Raw genomic sequence first — 23,356 nt, 5'->3', positions numbered from 1 at the left:
CTCGAATGCAGATATAAATCTTAGTGAACTTAAATATTCAGTGACTCTTTAATTCAGCTTTCAGAAACATGTAAAAGGCAGAGGACCTTCATTTTCCAACCAATTCTGCATGGGGAAAGATTGAATATGAACTAAGAGGACATTTATGCTAAGTGGAATGAGCCAGACACAGAAGGACAAATGCTACATGATACCACTTACAGGATGAATCTAAAATAGTCAAACTCATAACAGCAAAGTAGAATGGTGGTTGTTAGGTGCTGAGGGAGTAGGAAACATGGAGGTATTGTCAACAGTTACCAAGCGTCAGTTATGCAAGATGAACTAGTCCAAGAGATCTACTGTAGAGTGTAGTACCTATAGTTTATAATATTGTATTGCATACTTGACTGTTTACTAAGAGGATAAATATTATGTTAAGTGTTCTTATCACAAAAATAATTGTTATAACTAAAAAGAGCATGAGGAAACTTTTGGAAGTAATAGAATTGTTCTGATGATTTCACAGACATATATTCATCTCCAAATTCATTAAGTTGTATACATTAAATAAGTACAAGTTTTTGTATGTCAATCATACCTTAATAAAATGTTTTTTTCATGAAAGATCAGATATGGTTTCGAAAGGAGAGGAATTCATATGGAAACCTATTTCATTTAAGTAGTTTTTTTCTATTTATTACTTAGACATATACATTTCTGCCTTTTCTTCTATGTGCCATATGTGACTTTAAAAGGCAGAAGTCTTGTATTTCATAGTGATGTAAAAGAAGTTACTGTACTACCCAAAATTATTTAATACAGAGGAAGAAAGCTAGTATTCTTAATCGCATACTTACAAAGAGAACAAACTTCTAGCTTCATATCCTTTTCACTAACCTGGATAGACCCTACAGGCTTAGAGTTTCCTCCCCCCTGGGTTTTCTAGACTGGAGGTTGTCTTTTCCAGTCACTTCCTTTGAACTCTGTGGAGTGGCAATAGGAGGTGAGACTTTAATTTGGGGCCATCTGGGTTCATAGTCAGTGATGGCTCATCTAAGTGCCTAGGCAACTGGCACTGATGCCTGTACTCCACGTTCTCTGCTGCAGCACCATTTGAATCCTTCAGAAGAGATTCAGACCTGCCTGTCATTGTGAGAATGTGGCGCAGGACCTACTACCTCTGCAAAGAATTCGGGCACCAAAGAAGCCTTCTTACAGAACAGCTTTAGAGGCATCACCAGTTTGCCAAATGTGGGAACCACTGAGATTTGTCAGAGGCCAGTGGGACCCAGAACTTCCTTAAAGCATAATTCAGAGATTCATTCCTGATAAACCCATTTCAAAGTTTTGCAGGATGCAGGTTAACTCTGGAGTCTTCTAAGGGTTCCAAAACATTCTTGGGACACCTGAAGGGATTCAGGCTGAATTAGATCCTCTGGTCCCATTACTTAGTGGATCACCTTCACAGTAAAATCCCCAGAGAACTTTAACAAATGTTAATACTTCAGTCCTTCCCACCTTCTCAAGATTCTGATTTAACTGAGCTGTGGTTTCCCTGGTAATCTAATGTGACCCCCTTAGTCCAGTGATTCTCAGCTTTGGTGACATGTCAGAATTATCTGGTGAGCTTTAAAAATTCCTGGTGCCCAGGCTGCACCCCAAATCAATTTAATAAGAATTATTGTGGGTGGGACCTGGCATTAGCATTTTTCTAAATTCCCCAGCTGATTACAATGTTTAGCCGAGGCTGATTAATGGAAACATCTAGAAAAGAAAACCCTTCCTTATATCTAAAAGCTGGCTTCTTTCAGTCTCTCCAGGTTACTTGCATCTCTGATTGCTCTAAAGCTATAGGCTGAGGAGATGTGATACAGCAGAGTAACAAGGGAAAATACATGTTCAGATGCTCTAGGTTGATAAAGAAATGGAAGTGATAGTTCAGAACTGAACTAACAAGGAAAATTGGGACAGACTCAGATGGAGAGCAGGATGAAAACTGGGGGTGGCATTAGGGGGTGGAGGGATTGAGCAAAAAGGAAAAAGGGTTCGTGGACAACAGTGTGGTGATTGCAAGGGGGAGGGAGTATAAAGGGATTAGACAGTAATGGGGAAAAAATACAATAAAGATTAAATTTAAAAAAATAAGGTGATAGTTCAGATGAGAATTTATAAAAGAAATAAGAAATATACCTGTGGTAATAAATTATTAGCTCTTTATAAGTGCCAGGCACTTTCATTAGCCCCCCAAAAGAGGAAGCCTGTAGAATGAAAAATGATCTTTAATATTAGACTTTTCAAAAACTAGCTAATACTTTCAAATCTGTTCCACAGAAAGTTACCCATCTTCCGTAATTTAAAGCCTTGACAATTTACTTAAGGGAATGCAGATCATCAGTTCTACAGGATTCCATTTTGTCAATAATTCTAAGATTTTGGTTCAACTCCATAGATATGTTCCTCATTATCTGTTTTTTGAAGGCGGGGTTGTCTTGATTTCTTATTTTTTATTTTGACAATGTGAATTATTATTCTTTTAGTTAACTTGCTAAGAATGTTTAGAGCATAAGTAAGTTTACCATTTTTAGAGGTAATGTGTATTTTTGGTAGCTACTAGCAGAGATTATTGTTGATTAGGAGTTTATCCAAAGAATTGTTGACAATTGAGTTGCTGAAGATTTTGTAGCCAAAGTCAAATCCAACAACACTGTGTTTATTTGTTTTTTGCCAATTGTTAGACCATACCCCGTCACAGTCTAACAATCCAAAAGAGAATATTGCCAAATTATTGGCCAGTTCTCAGAATGGCTAACCCTTTTCTTGCTATGGAACTTAACAATGCTAAACTATAACAAGTAAGGCATACATTTTTTTTTTTTTTGAATTGTTGGTTTATGACAACAAAGAATTTTTCCTTAAAAGGGATGGCTGATATTGACCATTGTTGGGAACAGCAAAACTTTTTAGTAATTGGAAGCCAAAAGCAAGGAAAGCATCCTAAGAGACTGAGCTCCCGGTTTCCACTTCTGTCTCTCGGGGTGGTTGTCGGTTGCCCAGTGCACTGCTGCCGCCTCTCACTCGGCACCTTAATTCCCAACTTAAACAGCAGTGTTATTTCTGTCAGGTGCGGAGTGATTGTTTCTGTCTGTTGATGGGTTGCCTAGTCCAACAATTATCTGAATTCACCCTCTGGCCTTGTCTCCAAGGAGAGAATTATTTCTGACAACAGCGGTGGAAGTATTGACCATCCATTGCCAGTCCCTTTATGATGTTATTAATAATGCTTTCTTTCTGCAGAGAACATGATATGTATTACATTTTTGAGGGACATTTTATGCTCTTATTATCCTTTTATTAGTTCAGGTTAGGTTCTAGTTTTATCACTTAGAAACCTACTGTTAGGCTAACTGTGAAGCCACCCAAGAGAACAAGTTGAGAGGAAAGGCTTTCTTGCCTCCTTGGTAATATCAGCATGCAATCTCAGCACCAGGTTTCCAGTAACAGCTTCCTTCCCTGAGGAGTCATAAGTGTGGTCCAGTATCTTTTGGCCTCTTGTGGGTTTCTATATTTACATAGTTGGGCCTCATTTATATGTCTACTAATACAAATGTCTTTTCTGTTTAGTTCCTTGGTATGCTTTTTCTGCTATTTCATTCTAATATAAATTTAAAATATTTTACAAGACAACACTATATTTAAGATAAGACTGAAGTGAGATCTTCACAAGCAAGGGTAGCTTAAGTAATTTTTAAATTGATTATTATTATGTTTTTGGGGGGTTTTCTTTGGTGTTTTTTTTTGTTGTTGTTGTTGTTGTTGTTTTGAGAGAGAGGGTAGAACAGAGACAGAGAGAGAAACATCAATTTTGTTGTTCCATTTATTTACACACTCATTGGTTGACTCTTGTATGTGTCCTGACCAGGGATCAAACCAGCAACCTTGGTGTATCAGTACGACATTCTAACCAACTGAGCTACCTGGCCAGGGCAGTAATTTTTTAAATTACCTAAAGATGTGGGACATGAGCTATCATAGCCATCTCCCTACCAGTCCCCTTCTCTTCCTTTAGCCCTTTTATTCACCTATTCCAGCCCAACACCTTCTGAAAGCAGAAATATACACCCAGATTTTCCACTGCCCCTACTCACGCCAATTCATTATCTTAACAATATCATATAACCTGCATTCTTATCAGGAGCTATGCTTATTACTGGTGAAGTAAGCAGTCCTTCAAGACCCATTAATATCCTGAGGTTCTTTCCTTCCTTCCTCCTTTCTTTCCTTCCTTTCTTTATGTCTTTCTTTCTTACTGTAGAATTAGTTAGTGTTAGAAGATAAATGGCTTAGCAAATTGGCTTTATGGTTACTCAAGGTTCATGGTAAATTTTATTTCAAACTACAAAATAGCTTTAGCATTTTGTGTATATTTACAAATGCCCATGTTTCGTGATTTTAAGAAATTTGAACATAAATAAATCTTACATGTGTGAATGTGTTCCAATTGTAGATAGTTTTGATCCCACATAATTATACATGTTATTCACTTTTACTGGATTTAACATCTAATTTTTCAGTTTTATTATTTGAAAAGCATTCGAAAGAAATTAGTCAGCATGTAGAAGAATTCTACAGCGTTTGGGTTTCATAACCTTATTACTACAATTTTAAATTAGTTCTGACAGCTCATTTTTATTGAGATAATATTACTTTCATCTCGTTCAATGTGTGTGATGATTATGAGTCCTTAGATTTTCCACACTTATGTTATATAATTTCTGTGGTTTAGAATAAAATAGAATGTATGAATTAGAAGATATATTGGAAATCATCTGTATATATCCCACACTTTACAGATGAAAAATTGAGAATCGGAGAAAGTAAGAAACTGTTTCAAAGTCATTCTCAGGCAAGGACTAGACCTGTGTGTTAGAATTTCCACCTGGACTCTGTCCATGATAAATCTCAACAACTTTTAAATGAATTGATTATAAGCCAAATTCTGTTGCTCACATAAAAGTGGGCAACCACAAAACTTTCCTCTGAATAGTTATTTCCTTAGCTAAACTTTAGCATAATCAGAACAATATTCTAAGAATAACATGGTAATGTTATTAACAACAGTAATTATAAAACCATAACTGTTAACAATCCATTAACATTTCCTTAACATTCTATATTAATTATAGTTAAATTATTAGCTAAGAAGCCTGAAAGCCATTCATTAGAACAAGTAACAAAAGTTTCAAATATTTACCAGGCAAGCCTGGCACTGTCCTAGACAAATGTGTAGACTATCATCCCCATGCATTGTTTTTCAATTGACTTTAACACATAATATTATAAGATGATATAGCAATAACATTGTTCAAGTACTAGTAACACAAACAAGGTTTATTTTCACTCAGGAATTTCAAAATTCAAATGTCTATGTTGAGGTATATATTTTACCCTATTAAATTTAATACTATTGAAATTGGCTATTAATTATAACTGCTAAGTGATAAATCCAACCCTGATATTAGAACATAAGAAGACTAACTGTTTCTTGAGGAAAATGTAAGTCTTACTAATAATGAAAGTTATGGAAATAATATCTTTTTCAACTCACGTTTATTTCTTTCTTCACATTTGCCTTTCTCTTAAGATGACATTGAACTGTGGCATAGAAGATTTACATACATAAAATGGTAGGAACCTATTTTTCTGCCTTGGTAAATAATTAAGCAGTCTAGTGCAAGCTCATCATCACATGAACAAGTGAGGACGCCACAGATTCCCTTCTGGTTTATAACTACACACAATTGCACGAGTCACTGAGTGCATTTTTAAGCACAGATTAATTTTACATCACAGAAATGGTCTTTCAAAGAAAATCTAATTTTTTTTTCCAAATAAATTATCTGTTCCTAAAACTAATAAGTAGTTTTTGGTGACCATTTACTGGGTACTCTATTAGCATTCCTACTGAGATTGCTAGCAGATACTAAATCATATTTCAGTGTGAATAACATCAAATATATTTTGCTTAACTTATGAGCATTTTGAACTTAGGACATGGAGAGTATATTTTCAAATTAGCTTGGCTATCAGCTCCAATTATAATATTAATACATACAGTGTGGTGTGTGTACTCTGGAGTTACATTTAAAACATTTTTAGTAACATAGTTCAGCCATCCAAATTTAGAGAAATTAGAAGATGATACTTAATTTTTTTCAAAAAATAAAAAGGAAATAGAAAGCATGTCACTTGAAAATTGATCTTTCACAGACTGTAATGATTCATTAGTAGTGCTGTAAATAAAAAACATTACTTACTGTAATTGTTCTTCATCTCTTGTGTTCCTTTGACTTTGCCTCGTTTATCAATTCTCAGATACCACTGTGTTCGACAGAAGAGTCTTCTCACTCTTATATCCCCTCCTTCCATGTAATCATAACTTCTTGTGTGTCGCTCAGGGCTGGAACAGTTCACATTTGCAGCCATTTGCTCTGGAGTCATGTCATTGCAAGCTAAAGATATAGTGCCCACGAGACAGATAATGTGAAAGCATGAATTGTAGAGCAAAGTTGGCAGGATCCATGTCAGTATCCATTTGCGCATTATAGTGTAGTGCTCCGAGTGTTCATGAATAACATAATGAAATTAAATCTTGAGTTGATAGTTGCTCCTAGGTCATTGACCTCTTCCTATCTGTGAATTGTAGATTGATTTAAGAGAGAGTAGTTGCTCTTTCCAAATTGTTAGCCTTATCCTTTTATCTCCTGATAACAACAATACAGGATTCCTCCTTTACTCTGCTGGTATATCCTTATAAAAGCAGGTTGTAGTAAGCTCAGTTGCTGTGACGTTGTTTGCTACTTGACTTCTGTTTGCAATGAGAGATTAAGAATAGGGACAGGAGGAGAAAGGAAGATGAAAAATTGTATGTTTAACTTTCAGTGGGTAAAGAGTATCATAACATACAGTGTATTGTCTACTGTGGAGGTACATTTAAAACAGCCTTCACAGGATTTCAACATCTTTACTACTCTATATTTAGATTTATAAAGGTTATGCATTGGTAGAGATAAATCAGAATATGATTGTACCATTCATTCCAGTTGTTATTTGATAAGAAACATCCTGCAATTAGAGCTATTGGCTTAAATTAAGTTCTAAAATTGCTATTAACAAAGTAAAAATGCTTTCCCTGGACTTCTTTATTATATGCTTTTACATTTGTGATTAATCAACTATTTTCTCCTAAACTGCCCACATTTCTCAAGTTAAATGTCAGGATTGCTCTGGAGAACTTCAGACTTATCTTTATGTAAGTTCTACAACGAAATTACTATAGATAATTACGTGGCTCAAATATCTGGTAACTTTACTTTTCCCCTCAATACTAAAGCCAGAGAAAGAGATAAACTACTAGAAAACATTCAGCATTATTTTTAAAGACAAATAACAGTAACTTACTTGTTCTGTTGATAACAGCTGGATACACAAAAATTCCATGTCTGTTGTCTGCCTTGTGCAACTTGAGCCTCTCTACTGTAGCTACAAACTACTTCTCAGCTGAGAAATTCTCCAGCAGAATCATAATTGTTTCCATAAATCAACAGGCAAGAGGATTTTCTCTGTTTGTGTGAGTTCGTGTATGCTTGTATGTGTGTGGAGCCTTTTATTCAGGGCTTTTCGATAAATACCTTTGCTGACCTCATTGGAAGCAATTAAAACTTAACCAGTGAGCTGTTAGTTGAATACAACAGCGAGAATAAAGGAGGCTTGTATAGTATTCATTCAATGGTCATGAGAGGGAGCTATGAACATGGTTTATGCTTAACTCTACAAGTGGGTATCTCCCTAGGAGAAACAGCTCTCTGATTCTAAAGCAGTTAGAAGGGAAAAGGGAGCTTTTTAGAACGTCTTTACAACATAGCAGTTGTATATAAATTGAAAAATACTCCTTTGAACATTTATAAAAGGGACGTTTTAATAATTAGAAAATCTTTTCCATAGCTTTATGATGCATGCATTTCTAGTACTCCCTTGTGTTCCAAATGTTAGAATAAAACTATGGACCTGTATTAACTCACATCTTACTGTCCTAAAGCACAGTATAGCCGAGTCAAGAGCATATGCCTTCATACAAGAATATTTCACCATTTTATATGTGTAGCATTTTTATGTCTTATATTGCTAGACTGAAAATAAGAAGACCTGGGTTCTTATTTGAGCTGGGCTACTAATTACCAACATGACCTTGGGCAAGTCACTTAACATTCCCGTCTCAGCTGCTACATTTGTAAAATTAGTGTATTAGCCTAAATTTTTAAATGGTGTCTTGTGGTTTTACAATTCTGTGACTTGTAACTTTAACTACTGATATAAGGAAAAGGATACACATTCTTAAAATTATTCTTACAAATGAAAAAGTAAAGATTATGGTTTTACATTGATTACCAGTATTTGAGTCTTGCCTCGAAAAACGCATCAGCACATTAACTGAATGTTAATTCATGGATGGAATTATAGGAGCTCTAGCTGATGTAAATAAGAAAGCTATTTTACTGTCCAGCATGTGTTGTTCTCTCTTTTACTTCTGGTTCTAGCACACATATAGTAGTTTCCTAAGGTTTTATTACATATCTGTTGCAGAATAATTGCATTGTTAATATAAATCAATATTTAGGAATGTATATCAAAATTCTCTTTCCCGTGTTATTACCCCTAAAACGTGCTCACTCCCCGCAACACACACAGTGCACTTGAAATGCACCACAATACCACCAGGTGGTGTATGTAGACCAAGTAGGACAAGGAAATTGGATTATAGTTTATGTGATTTCTCTGTGTCTATGCTTCTGGGGAACAGAATCAAGAGCATTGAATAGTTTAAGTGTATCCAGGTACTGTATAAACACCAGATATTGAAATTAAGTTTATCAAGGCAGAGGAGTTGGGCCCTTTTATATAATTGCATCTCTTGAAAGCTAGATGACTGCAAAAATATTCTATCATGTATTTGTCCAAAAGGGGAGGAGAAGAAGGAAAGAAAGTGTGATGCTACTGCGTTATGAATCATAACTTCATTAGTTTTGGAGGCAACAATAATGAGCAGGATCAGAATTGCCAGGACTTGGATATTCCCTTTAATGAAATGAAAATTATTGTCAGTTCACATGTAAAAGTATTCAAGAGCTACTAAAACTGTCTGTTCCACACACTGACCCTACAGATTTTAAATTAAAAAACCAACAGATTAGAAGTCAACTTTTTCTAATTAAACACTTAAGACTGAAATAAAAGAAATGGATAGTTTTTTTTAATAGAGTAAGAAGTGCTTGGTGCCTTCTGAAAATCTGCTATATAAGGTGAATTATAAATTTGGAAACAACCTAAGTATGAAATTGTGATCTATGCACTTCAAGTTCATTAAATGCCATGGTACTCTGTGATATTAAAATATGATCCCAGTAATATTAATGAACAAATTAATCTCAACAAAGGAACTATATTTAAATCATTTAATTTAATGGAGAATAATAAATTAAAGATGAGCCCACAGCCTGTTTCACTACCCCAGCTGCAATGAAGAAATTCATTTATGCCCTTATTATACCTATACTTCAAGAGGAATTCTCCAGAAACCATGAGTAACTTACATATTTCTAGATGGGGTAACCCTCTGTGTTTTTTAAAGTTCTTAGTGGCGATAATGTTGACAAGTATTTATTGCCCTCGTTTTAATGTACATATAAGTGATAGGCTAAATACAAAAATACTTTGAAGAAATGTATCCTTTGATGTTTCCAGATTGACTTAACATTGTTTTTAATTGGAAACAGTGCCTAATATTTGTCTAGTTTGATTTGGGGGTATAAGTGAAAAGAGTATAAGAATCTATTTCAGTGAATATGATGAAAAAATGGGCAGTTGTTAAAGTAATAATCAACCACTTAGATTTGCTAAGCAACCTTTGTTATATCCCTATTTCACAAAGAGGTAAATTATAGAAAATTGCTTTTGTGCAATTAATTTTGCATTTAAATAATGAATTTTAAATTTATGCTACCTTCATAAGTATGTATAATATAATCAGTAGAAAAAAACATCATTAAATATTTTAATTACTTTTATTCTTACATCCTAACCTATTCCACATTCTCCTATTTCCCATCCTTTCCCCAGAATATAGGTAATCATTGTTATTAGTTTATTGAGTATCTTTACAGAGTTTCTTATGCATATACAGGCAAATTAAATACATATATATGTATATAGTTCTTTTTAGTTTTTCTTTTTATACAAAAAGTATCATACCAGACACAATGTTCTGCATTTTGTATTATTTACTTACATAAAAATAGAAAATCTCCCCATCTTATTATTTAGGAAATTTCTTCACTTTTTTAACAGCTGCATTCTACTCCGTTGAATGGGTATATTGCAAATACTTTACTCCCCTACAATTATGAACATTTCATTTTTTTCAGTCTTTTTTCTGTTACTAAAAAAAAATAGATGCTGCAAAGACAAAAGTTATAAATGTGTCATTTTTTTACTGTGGAAATATATCTGTAGGATTCATTTCCAGAATTTCTCTGGGTCAAATGGTAAATACATTTATTATTTAGATAGATATTGCCAACTTACCTTCCATGGAAGTTTTAGCAATTTTATAATCCCATTAACAGTACATAATAGTTCCTGTTTATTCAAAATAGTATATTCTTGAACTTTGGGGATTTTGATAATCTGACAAATGAAAATGTCATTGTATTATAGTTATCCCTTGCATTTTTCATCTTATGACAAAAAATGACCATTGTGGATAAGTAGTATAAAGAAAATGTGTGAGTGTCTACAATAGTTTCCCTACAATAAGGCCAGTAGAACTGCAGTTTGATGGGTGACTGGGAGATAACCAGATAAGGAGACACGTGCAAATACACAGGCCATGTGTTGAAAGAGAGCATGTCTTCCAACAACAAAACAGTGTGGCTCTGTTAGAAAGAATGAGAGGGACTATGGTGCATGACGAGGCTGGAGAGGCATGGTGGGCTAGGTCAAGGAGTTTGATTTGCATCCTAACAGCAATAGGAAGTCATTGTAGTATGTAAAGTAAAAGAGTGGCATGATCAGAATTTCACTTTCTGCGTCTATTCTGACACAACTTATTTAATTCTTATTAGCAGAATAAGTTTATGAAATATCAAACTGTGCTCATTTATACTATTCTTTCTGTTCTTCATATTTTCAAAAAGATAGCCAAGCTTTGTAACTGGAAAAGGAAGATGTGGGAGAAAAAGCCATATCTACCTACTGACTTAACTAAAACCTAAATCCCTTTCAAAGGGTTGTTCTAAATTCTCTTTTTTAAAAAAAAAGGAAGCATAAAAGTGTCTTTAATAAGCAGCTCAGTGAAGACAGAGTCCACAGACAATGGAGCTTAGGGGAAAAAGTCTATGTGGGAGTCAAGCTCCTACATTTCTGGTTACACCACAGCACGTAGCAGAAGTAGAAAAGCTCCAGAGAGTTAAGGACTGCCTCTTGTCTCTAAATAGATGGCCCAATAAGCACCCCTCATAAAGACTTCCCACATTTTAAAAGAAATCTGGAAGTAGCAGGGAGCCCAGACCTGGAGGAACTGCGTGAGCAGTCAGTGAAGACCCCCAGAAGTACCCAAAATAGACAAATGAATCAACAACCAGAGGCCCTTACCTTGGTCCTAAATCAAACCCCTGAACCTTAGCCCATCTTAAAGCACAGCAGGGAAACCCAAAAATAATTGAGGTTAAGTTTTCCACAACTGGAGGCAGGGGGTGAAATTCTCAAAGTTGAAGCTAGGTCAAGTTATAAGCATAAGTTTATATGTAACTTCTTGCATATTTGTGAGTGTGGTCCAAGATTTATTTCCACTACATTCCCACAGCTGTCGTCACACTACAGATCTATCTTCATCTCATCTTTTGTCAATCCCATTTCATAAATTTAGTCTCAGCATTGGATCATACCATACAACCAATAGTACTTATGGCCTGGATTCATCCACTAAACTAATATTTATCAAATAGCTACTTGGTGCCAGATGTTGTCCTAGACTTCTGGAAATGCAGTGCTGAATATTCTGGAAGTGATCTCTACCCTTATAGAGCATGCATTCGGTGAGAGAACAAACATAAACTCGTAGATCTGTGATGTGAGTAGAGAGTTGGGTGGAGATGTTAGGATACAAAGAAGGTGTTCAAAGAAATAGGAGATGGAGAGGTAAATGGATAGAGGCACCTACTTTAAATAGGAAAGACCTATCTGAGGAGGTAAGTTATCAGCTTCCAGGAACAGGAAAGACTTGGTGTGTTGCAAGAACTGAAAGAAGGCCAATGTGAATGGAGTACACAAGCAGTGAGGAGGTAGTAGAGATAAATGAAACTGAAAAAACAAGCAGGAACCAGATCATAAAGAACTTTGAAGGTCATGGTTATAAGAGTTTGGGTTTATTCTAAGTGTAATAGGAAGTTGGAGTACAGGCGTGTCTGCTCCAAATCCAATAGACCCCGTCAAAGACAGTAGTTTAAACTCTGAAGTAAAATCCCAAAAGTAATTGAGCAAGGCCGTGGTCCCTATAAATAATCCATTATATAAACTTTGTGCTTACTCTTGGAATGATGCCCTAACATTTTAAAACTAACTGTATATAAGATACAAAGTCTGAGTCATATGCTCAAAACTGTGGTGTGTCTGTGACTCAACTACATAAATATATCAGTTTACAAATATAATTGACTCATTGTGTCTCTTAGCCAATAAAAATTTATGTTTTGTTTAATTTTATATTTATGAAAAGTTCTCTGAAATGCTAATCTAAAATTAAAGTTCTTCAAATTATATTATTAACTTACTGAATTACTGTGCAACTTTAGACCTACATCGAGAACTTGTCAATTATTTTTTTCAAATTGGAAATTACTATATAGTGAAGTTATGTATAATTTATCCTTTATTGCCTTAATTCCCCTTAAATTAATGCTTAATTTTAGCAAAGAATCAGATTCATTGATTAAGTGCTGTTAGTAACTGGTTTTCACAACCTACTGGCACTCTATAACAATTGAAAAGTGTTATAATGGGTATGAAGAGAGTTTTGCCTAACCCCCAGGAGAACATTATGAAAAATAATACAGAGCTTGTGTAATTAAGGTTTTTATAGTCTTTGCTTTAAATTGTCATCCGTTGGTTCCATATACATTGTCTACATGACAAAGCAACAAAATGAGGAATAAAACTAGCAATAACAATTTTTTAATGTCTCATGGGTATTAATGTTAACAAAATTGGTTTAATTTTTAGTTTATTAGCTTTATTTTTTCTTTTTAATCATTCTTTTTTAAATTTAATCTTTTTAAAGTATATTTTATAGATTATGTTGTTACAATAGTTTGAATTTTTTTTCCCTTTTTGCTCCCCTCCGCCCAGTACCTTCCTTCCCTCCAGCAATCCCACCCCCCTTAGTTCATGTCCATGAGTCATGCATATAAGTTCTTTGGCTTCACCTTTTCCTATGTTATTCTTAACTTCCCCCTGTCTATTTTATACCAACTGATTATGCTTCTTAATCCCTGCACCATATCTCCATTTCTCCTCCTTCCCCCTCCCATATGATAACCCTCCAAATGATCCCCATACCTCTGATTCTGTTCCTATTCTGGTTTGCTTAGTTGAATTTTGTTTTTATTTTTTAGATTCAGTTGTTGATAGTTTGTTGTCATTTTAGTGTTCATAGTTTTGATCTTCTTTTTCTTAAGTTCCTTTGACATTTCATATAATAATAGGCTCCTTTAGCTTCACCTTGTCTGGAAAGCACTTCATCTGCCCTTCCATTGCAAATGATAGCTTTGCTGGATAGAGTAATCCTGGTTGGGGGTTGCCTTTCATCACATTGAATACTGCTTGCTAGTCCCTTCCTGCCTGCAAAGTGTCCTCTGAGAAATTAGCTGATAGTCCTATAGGCACCACCCTGTAGGCAACTCTCTGCCTCTCTCTTGCTGCCCCCAGGACTCTGTCTTTATCTTTCACCTTTGGCATCTCAATTATGATATGTCCTGGTGTGGTCCCCTCTGGGTCCAGCTCATCAGGGACCATCCGTGTTTCCCAGACCTGTATGTCCATCTCCTTCACAAAATTTGGGAAGTTTTCCTCGTTTTTTTCAATTCTTGCTTCCTCATTCTGCACTGGTTGACTGTTTTTTTTCTTCCTTATGTTCCAAATCATTGTTTTGAACCCCAGTTCCCTTCCCTTCACCATTGGTTTTGTGTGGATTTTCCTTCATTTCACTTAGCATAGTCTTCACTTCTTCCCTATGCGTCTGCCATACTCAAGCATATCTGTCAAGCCTGTGAGCATCTTTATCATCAGTGTTTTGAATTCTGCGTCTGTTAGATTGTCTATCTCCTCATCTGTTAGGTTGGCTATCTCCTCGTCTCTTAGTTCTCCCATTTCCCCTTTTGGGCCACACTTCTCTGTCTCCTCATTCTGACAGGCTCCTGTGTATGTTTGCCTCCACATCCTAGGTAGAGCTATGGCCCTTGTTATGTTGTAAGGGGTGGAGCCTTAGGGATTCGTCAGTACAGGGTGACCTGTTTCACCATGTTGAGGCGCTGTGTGGGGGGGAGGGGTCCAAGAGGGAAAAATGCCACCTGCCCATCACTCGCCCCCTTTCCAGGCACCTCTCCCACTTCTGCCCTGTACTGGTGCCCCTCTAGTTGCTGCCCTGGCCATCGTTCCCAGAGTGGGTGGGTCTGCGGACGTTCCAGGATCCTGGGGGCCCTTTAAACAAGTGGACTCTGCTGAAACCAGCAGTGTCTGCCTATACCCCAAACCCCACTTGTTTGCACAGTCAGAAGCAATGAGGTTTGATTTTCCCCGGTGCTGGGACCATGAGCTGTGAGGTCTGGTGAGGAGGAGGTGGGAAGGCTCCCCAGGTGTCCCTCCTGACTTTTTAAAACATGTGACTTCACTTTTCCACTGGCCTGCCACCACCACACCGCATCCTCTCCGCCCCTGCTCTGCCCCTCCTGCCTGTCTGGATGAGTATTTCTTCTTTATATCTTTGTTTGCTGGACTTCCATGCAGTTTGATTTTCTAGAACTTCTGGTTGTCTTTAGGTTTGAAGTAGTTGTATTCCTTCTTAGTTGTGGAGGGAGATGCAGTGTGTCTGTCTACGCCCTCATCTTGGCCGGAAGTCAAATTTAATCTTTATTGTATTTTTCCATTACCATTTAGTCTCCTTACACCCCCCTCCACCCAGTAATCACCACACTGTTGTGCATGACCTTGAGTCCTTTTACCTTTTTGCTCAGTCTCTCTACCCCATAACCACACTACCACCCCCATAAGCTGTTATCTGCTCTCCACCTATGGGTCTGTCCCCATTTTCCTTGTTAGTTCAGTTTGTTCATTAGATTCTACATATGAGTGATATCATATGGTATTTGTCTTTCTCTGACTGGCTTATTTCACTTAATATAATGTTCTCCAGGTCCATCCATAGTGTCACAAAGGGTAAAACTTTCTTCTTTTTTAAGCCAACTAGTATGCCATTGCAATAATGCCCCATAGTTGTTTTACCCACTCATCTATTGATGGACAGTTGGGCTGCTTCCATATCTTGGAGATTGTAAATAATGGTGCAATAAACATGGGGGTGCTTATGTTCTTTTGGATTAGTATTTTGGGTTCCTTCAGATACATTCCCAGAAGTGGGATCACTGGTTCAAAGGGCAGATCCATTTTTAATTTTTTGACATATCTCCATACTGCTTTCCACAGTGGCTGCACCAGTCTACATTCCCGCCAACAGTGCAAAAGAGTTCTTTTTCTTCACATCCTCTCCAGCACTTGTTGTTTGTTGATTTATTGATGATAGCCATTCTGACAGATATGAGATGGTATCTCATTATGGTTTTAATTTATATTTCTCTGATGATTAGTGACATCGAGAATCCTTTCAGATGTCTATTGGTCATGTATATATCCTCTTTAGTTAAGTGTCTATTCATATCCTTTTCCCATTTTTTAATTGGGTTGTTTGTTTTATTTTTTGATGTTGACTTTTATAAATACTTTATAAATTTTGTATATTAACCCCTTATCAGATGTATCAGTGAATATGTTCTGCCATTTTGTGGGTTGTCTTTTTATTTTGTTAATGATATCCTTTGCTGTGCAAACGTTTTTTCATTTGATATAGTCCCATTTGTTGTTGTTGTTGTTGTTTCTTTTGTTTCCCTTGCTGGGGAGATATATCTGATAAAAAATTGCTACAAGCAATGTCCAAGATTTTGCTGCCTATGTTTTCTTCTAGAATTTGTATGTTTTCGGGTCTAACATTTAAGTCTTTGATCCATTTTGAATTTATTCTTCTGTGTGGTGTAAGAAGGTGGTCTAGTTTCATTTTTCTATATATCTTCCAATTAACCCAAAACCATTTAGTTATTACACTATCTTTAGCTTGCTTCCACTATAAAGGCGTGCATTTATTTCTAGGCTATTCTGTTCCGCTGATCTGTCTGTCTGTTTTTATGACAGTACCATCCTGTTTTGGTTACTATGACCTTATAATATACTTTGATATTATGTAGCATGATTCCTCCAACTTTGTTTTTTCCCAGGATCGCTGTTGCTACTTGAGACCCTTTGTGATTCCATATAAGTTTTTGAAACATTTGTTCTAGTTCTGAGAAACACGGCATTAGAATCTTGATAGAAATCATGTTGAATCTATAGACTGCTGTTGGTAGTGTGGACATTTTAATGATGTTAATACCTCCTATCCATGAACATTGTATATGCTTCCACTTATTTGTATCTTCTTATATTTCTTCTGCTGCTTATCATTTTCTGAGTATAGGTCTTCTGCATCCTTGATTAGGTTTATTCCTAGGTATTTTATTCTTTTTGAAGCAATTGTGAATGGAATTTGTTTCTTAATTTCACTTTTTGTTAGTTAGTTATTGCCATATAAAAATGCAACTGATTTCTGGGTATTAATTTTGTATCAGGCTACCTTGCTGAGTTTATTTATCAGTTCTAGTCCTTTCTTACTGGAATCTTTGGGGTTCTCTATGTACAGTATCATGTCATCTGCAAATAAAGTCTGCTTTACTTCTTCCTTTCCAATTTGGATGCCTTTTCTTTCTTTCTTCTTGTCAGATTGCTGTGCCTGGGGCTTCCAGTACTATGTTAAATAAGAGGAGTGAAAGAGGACATCCCTGTCTTGTTCCTGATATTAAGGGAAATGCTTGTAATTTTTGCCCATTGAGTATGATGCTTGCAGTGGGTTTGTGATAAAAAGCTTTTATTATATTTAGGTGTGTTCCCTCTCTTCCCACTTTGCTGAGAGTTTTGATCATAAGTGGGTGCTGGATTTTATCAAATACTTTTATACATCTATGATATGATCATGTAGTTTTTATCCTTCATTTTGTTCATGTGGTGAATCACATTTGTTGATTTGCAAATGTTGTACCAACCTTGCATTTCTGGAATAAATCGTACTTGATCATGATGTATGATCTTTTTGATGCATTGCTGTATTTTGTTTTCTAATATTTTGTTGAGGATTTTAGCATATATGATTATTGGGGATAAAGGCTAGTTTATTAGTATAACAATCTTTTTTTAAATTTTTGCCTTGGATAAATAAAAGTAAAGAGGATAATTCTAGTTCTTAGGAACTAAAGGGACAATTAAAGACTAAATTTTAAATGGTATTTAAATTATTGATAAAGGAATCAACTTCTGGTCAAGATGGTGGCATAGACAGACATAACTCATCTCTTTATACAACCACATCAAAATTACAACAAAAATCTAGAACAACCATCACTCAGAACTGTCAGAAATTGAGTGGAATGGAAGTCTGACAACCACAGAATTAAAGAAACCACATTAATATGACTGGCAGGAGGGGCACAGACACAGAATGGGCTAGTCCCACACCCATGTGAGGAAGATAAAAATTCAGGAGGGATATCTCAGGAGCAAGGAGTTCCAGCTGCACAATAGGCACCCCCACCCATGGTTCCAGTGCCAGGAAGATAAGTCCCCACAACTTCTGGCTGCAAAAACCAGCGGGGATTGAGTCAGTAGAAGAAACTTTTGGAGTCCCAAGCAGAACCTACAACTGGACTCACCTACTCAGACTCACTCCCTCTGAGCTCCAGCACTAGGGCAGCAGTTGAAAAGCACCAACATACTGGAAGAAACTGAAGTGCCTAGCATCAAGGCCAGCAGAGGCCATTGTCACTGTGCTAAAACCTCCCACAGAGCAGGAAAGCTAGTGCCATATATGAAATTTCATCAATCTGGCTAACACTGTTTGACCTGTCTTGGAGATTACCAGAGCCTCCACCACACCCAACTTACAGGCCCACCCAAGCTGCTTTTCCTTATGAATGGCTGGTCTTTGCTAATGCTTCCCAACTTCCTAAATCCTATCAAACGAGCAACAGCTGGCCCCAGTGAGCCCCAGGCTCAGTACTAGCAGTAGCGAACCTAGATTCATAGCTTGGCTTTGCCTGGGAATTTCCAAACCCAGCACAAGTAGCAGTCATCTCAGATTGCTTTATAGCTCAGGCAGGGTGGTCCCAGGCAAAACACAGGTAAGGGGCTGACCTTGGCCTGCATCACCTGGGAAACCCGAAGACCAGCATCCCCAGTGGACAGCTACAGACCATGTCAGAGCAGCACCACCCTACCCCTGCACAGCTGGCCCTCCACAGAGGGCAGAGGGTGGTAGTCAGTGCTCACAGCTAGTCTTTGAAGCTGACTAGCATAGGTAAATCCCTCCCATTGATCTTCCAAGAGCAACCAAGGCTCAACTACAAGAGGAAGGTGTACTCAGCCCACAGAAAGGGTACACCGCAAGTACCCAGCTTGGGTGATAGGAGAGGCTGTGCCACTTAACTCTATAGGACACCTACTACATTAGGCCACACTACCAAGACATGGAGTCAAAGCAGCTCTACCTAATACATAGAAACAAACACAGGGAGGCTGCCAAAACAAGGAGACAAAGAAACATGGCCCAAATGAAAGAATAGATTAAAACTCCAGAAAAAGAGCTAAACAAAATGGAGATAAGCAATCTATAAGATGCAGAGTTTAAAACACTGGTTATAAGGATATTCAAAGAACTTAGTGAGGTCCTCAGCAGCGTAATAAAGATCCAGTCAGAAACAAAGGATACACTAATTGAAGTAAAGAACAATTTATAGGGAAACAACTGTAGAGTGGATGAAGCCAAGAATCAAATCAGTGATTTGGAACATAAGGAAGCAAGAAACAAGCAATCAGAAAAACAAGAACAAAAAGGAATTTAAAAAATGAGGATAGTATAAACAGTCTCTGAGACAACACCACAGTAATAGAGTTGGTGTATATCTTTATTGTGGAAGTGGTTACACAACTGTATGCTTTTGTCAAAATTCATAGAACTTACCCCCAAAAGGCTAAAACATAGGTCATGTATAGTATGCCTCATAAATAAATGAACACACATATTGGCCAGTGTGGCTCATTTGGTTGGGGTGCCATCCTATAATTGAAGGGTTACAGATTTGATTGCCAGTAGGTCATATACCTGGGTGGCGGGTCAATCCCCAGTCAGGGTATATACAATCCCTGGGCCCAGTGCACTTGGGAAGCAACCAACTGATGCTTTCTCTCACATTAATGTTTCTCTCCCTTCCTCTTTCCTTTCTCTCTAAAAAGCAATGAAAAAATGTCGTCAAGTGAGGGAAAAAGAAAATTAAAAATAAATAAATACATGCACAGATACACACATAAATTAGTGCTAATGAGGGGGGAACAATGGGGACTAAAAAATAGGTTAAACATATATTTAAATTTCAATCTTAAAAATATTTTTACAATCATAAATCAAAATCCCAAATTATTAAAACATTGGAGGTGGTAACAGAAGTTTAGGAGGAGGAAAAATTAATTTGCTGAGATTATTAATTCAGTGAGAGAATAGATATATAAATATGTTCTAGGTGTTGATAAAAATAAGCTAAATATTTTATATTAACCCCTAGAAGAATAGAAGTGGAATTCTTAACTTCCAAAGCAGATGAAGAAAATAGTAAAAGAAAGCAATCAAAAAGAAAGTAAAATAGAAATGGCTGAAAAGTTTTGTTGAAAGAGGAAGAAAAACTAAAGGAAGATGGAAAAATAATTTCAAACAGGTTAGTCATCATAGTAAGTAAGAATGTGATACATTTTTCCCTGGCCAATGTGTTTCAGTTGGTTGGAGTGTCATCCCATAACTGAAAGGTTGTGGGTTCAATTCCCAGTCAGGGCACATACCTAGGTTGTAGATTCTATCCCTGGCCCTGGAGCATACAGAGCATACACATCAATGTTTCTCTCTCTTTTCCTCTCTCTCTCTCTCTAAAATGGTAATGAAAAAACTAATTGTTAAATTTTTGTATTAAAAGACAGATCCTAAGTAATGGTTAAAATTAAACATACATATATAGAAATTAAAATTCAGCTATATGCTGTTTGCAAAAGACAGATCTAAAATTAAATGACATAATATGATCATTTTACTAGATACCAAGAAACATATTTAACATGCTTTAATATTTGTTCTTAATAAAAATGAAATAAATTTAGTTTTTAAGACTCATAGGAACACTTCATTAATTTCATATAGGGCAACACACCACACCTGCAGAACATCATACTTAATGTGACACACTAAAAAGAGTCAAAATATCTACAAATGTCTGAACAAAATTATATTAAACCAAACTATATACCAGTTGAAATATCATTCAGATACAAGATTAAATAAGAATCTGTTCACACAAACCTTTTTACTTCGGGTTTTAGCCAATATAATAAGAGAAAAAACATTTATATGATGACAGCTAATCTCAATCATAATTACTCCTACCAAGATTCTCTTTACTTGTTATATGTCTCTTATTTTAGTAATTTCATAAGTACATTGTTCTAAGCAGTTTTATTTCTAACTTCTTGTTCAAGTGTGTTATATATCTGTTAAAAAACTATTGGTGTTCCCTACACATCAGCCTGTCTTTCATCAGCCAGCAACTGTGTCTTAGTTGAAGGGCTGCCAGGACACACTTTGCCCACACACAGAGGGCCATAATTGATACCCCCTCAGGGAAACTCCTTAACCAATGACTGGGGGGAGAGAGTTAATAAAAGCCACAAATTCCCTCCACACCCATCTTTAGCTGGGATAATTCTGATGCATGTGTTCTGTACTTTTTTCCTAGAGTTTCCATAGGATTATGATAAAGTCACCCACCCTTGGTAGCTGGCTTGATGCTGCATCTTACATTGGCTACCTTTTCTTCTATGTATCAGCTCTTCCCTCTCCAAGCCATGTTCCTTGATCCTCCCAATAACTTGCTTGCACCAGAACCCTTGTCACAGAGTCTGTGTCTGAGATCATAAACTATGCATAGGCATAAATAGTAATAATTATAAATATTTAAATGCTTTTGATTTGCTTTTTTATTTTTATTTTTTTTTGTTAGCAGAGTCTGCAACTTATTTTCATAACATTGAAAACTGGTGAATCTAAGTAAAAGTCATAAGGGTATTTCATTGTGATAGTTTTGCATTTCTTAAGTTTCAAATTTTTCAAGATAAAAAGTTGGAGAATATGCTGGATGACTTCTGGATTGAAGATGGCAGCATCAAGTCAGCACTTCCCCCTTCTCTTCATGGAAGGCATCCCAAAGCAATAAGGAGAACAAACATCACAAATTCCTTTAAAATTCCACTTTCAATGGTGAAATTAGGAGATAAACAAAATTCAATACCACAAAACAGGTCAAAGTACCTCCCCCCCCAAAAAAAAGAGGGAGGAGGAAAGGAATGGGAAAAACAAATGGCAGATGAAGGACCCTCTCCAGAAAAATGATACCACAGAATAGATAAAAGTTAGAACTAAATATTTTGCCATACATTGTAAAACTTAATGATGCACTTCTATAAATGAAAAGCACAAGCATAAAAAGAAGAGCTTAGTGAAGAGCAAGATTGATAAAATGTGAAAAAAAGTCATCAACATACATGAAGATGAAATTGGAAAGAACCAGGAGTGAATAACACACTAATGAAAAGATAGTAAAATTTTTAAAAGGTGGGGAAATGAGCAAAATTGATATCAAAAAGTTTTTAATGTTGGAGAAAATGATAGTAAATAGGCAAAGAAACTCTACAAAATTAAAGCCCCCAGAGAGTCAATCCAAACTAATAGAACAAAACAAATATTTTAAATACAGATTTTTAAATATAATTTAAAGAATAATTTTTGGAATAACACTTCTCCAGATGTTGATATATATAATTTAATGTGCAATTAGGCTTGACAGAAATTGTAAATAACCTTGTAATGAATGTAGGGGTGCATATATTCTTTCAAATTAGTGTTTCAGGTTTCTTTGGATATAGTCCCAGAAGTAGAATCACTGGATCATAAGGCAGTTCCATTTTTTATTTTTTGAGGAAACACTATACTGTTTTCTGCAGTGGCTGCCCCAGTCTACATTCCCACCAATAGTGAATGAGGGTTCCTTTCCTCCACATACTCACCAACATTTGTTTGCTGATTTATTGATGACAGGTGTGATGTGATAGCTCATTGTAGTTTTAATTTGCATTTCTCTGATGATTAATGGCATTGAGCATCTTTTCATATGTGTATTGGCCATGTATGTCCTTTTTGGAGAAATGTCATTTCAGGTCCTTTGTTGATTTTTTATTTGGATTGTTTGTTCTGATGTGGGTCTCTTTTATACAGCATATGTATGAATCATGTTTTCTTACCCATTCAGCTACCCTATATCTTTTGATTGGAGCATTTAATCCATTTATGTTTAAGGTTGTTATTGATAGGTACTTATTTATTGTCAAATTTTTATACCTATGTTTCTTTCTCTCTCTATTTCTTCTTGTTAAAGCAGTCCCTTTAACATTTCTTGCAATACTGGTTTGGTGGTAATGAACTCTAGCCATTTTTTTTCTGAGAAGCTCTTTATTTTGCCTTCAATTTTAAATGATAGCCTTGCTGGGTAGAGTAGTCTTGGTTGCATGTCTTTTCTTTTCATTTCTTTTTTTTTTTTTAAATCATTTTGAATACTTTGAGCCAATCCCTTCTGGCCTGAAGTATTTCTGTTGAGAAATCAGCTGACAGCCTTATGGGAACTCCCTTGTAGGAACTAACTGTCTCTCCCCTGCTGCCTTTAACATTCTCCCTTTGTCTTTAACCTTTGCCATTTTAATTATGATGTGTCTTGGTGTGGGTCTCTTTGGGTTCACCTCTGTGCTTTCTAAACTTGTATGA

General features: G+C 36.1%; 2 protein-coding genes across 2 annotated transcripts in view; one reads left to right on the top strand and one right to left on the bottom strand.

Moving 5' to 3' along the window:
• The window catches only part of FGF7 (fibroblast growth factor 7), a 59,079-nt gene extending 51,406 nt beyond the window's left edge, over positions 1–7,673 (bottom strand). The window contains exons 1-2 of the mRNA XM_090271987.1: positions 7,441–7,673; positions 6,297–6,847 (exon numbers count right to left, since the gene is read on the bottom strand). Of these exons, the coding sequence (XP_090128113.1) occupies positions 6,297–6,582 (286 nt within the window). The 5' untranslated portion in view covers positions 6,583–6,847; positions 7,441–7,673. The remainder of the gene's footprint in view (positions 1–6,296; positions 6,848–7,440) is intronic.
• The window catches only part of FAM227B (family with sequence similarity 227 member B), a 194,036-nt gene that overhangs the window by 117,232 nt on the left and 53,448 nt on the right, over positions 1–23,356 (top strand). The window lies entirely within an intron of this gene.

This window comes from Furipterus horrens, unplaced genomic scaffold (assembly GCF_987537825.1).
Source record: "Furipterus horrens unplaced genomic scaffold, mFurHor1.1.pri manual_scaffold_3, whole genome shotgun sequence".
Lineage (NCBI taxonomy): Eukaryota > Metazoa > Chordata > Mammalia > Chiroptera > Furipteridae > Furipterus > Furipterus horrens.
This window is presented reverse-complemented; position numbering and strand designations above follow the sequence as displayed.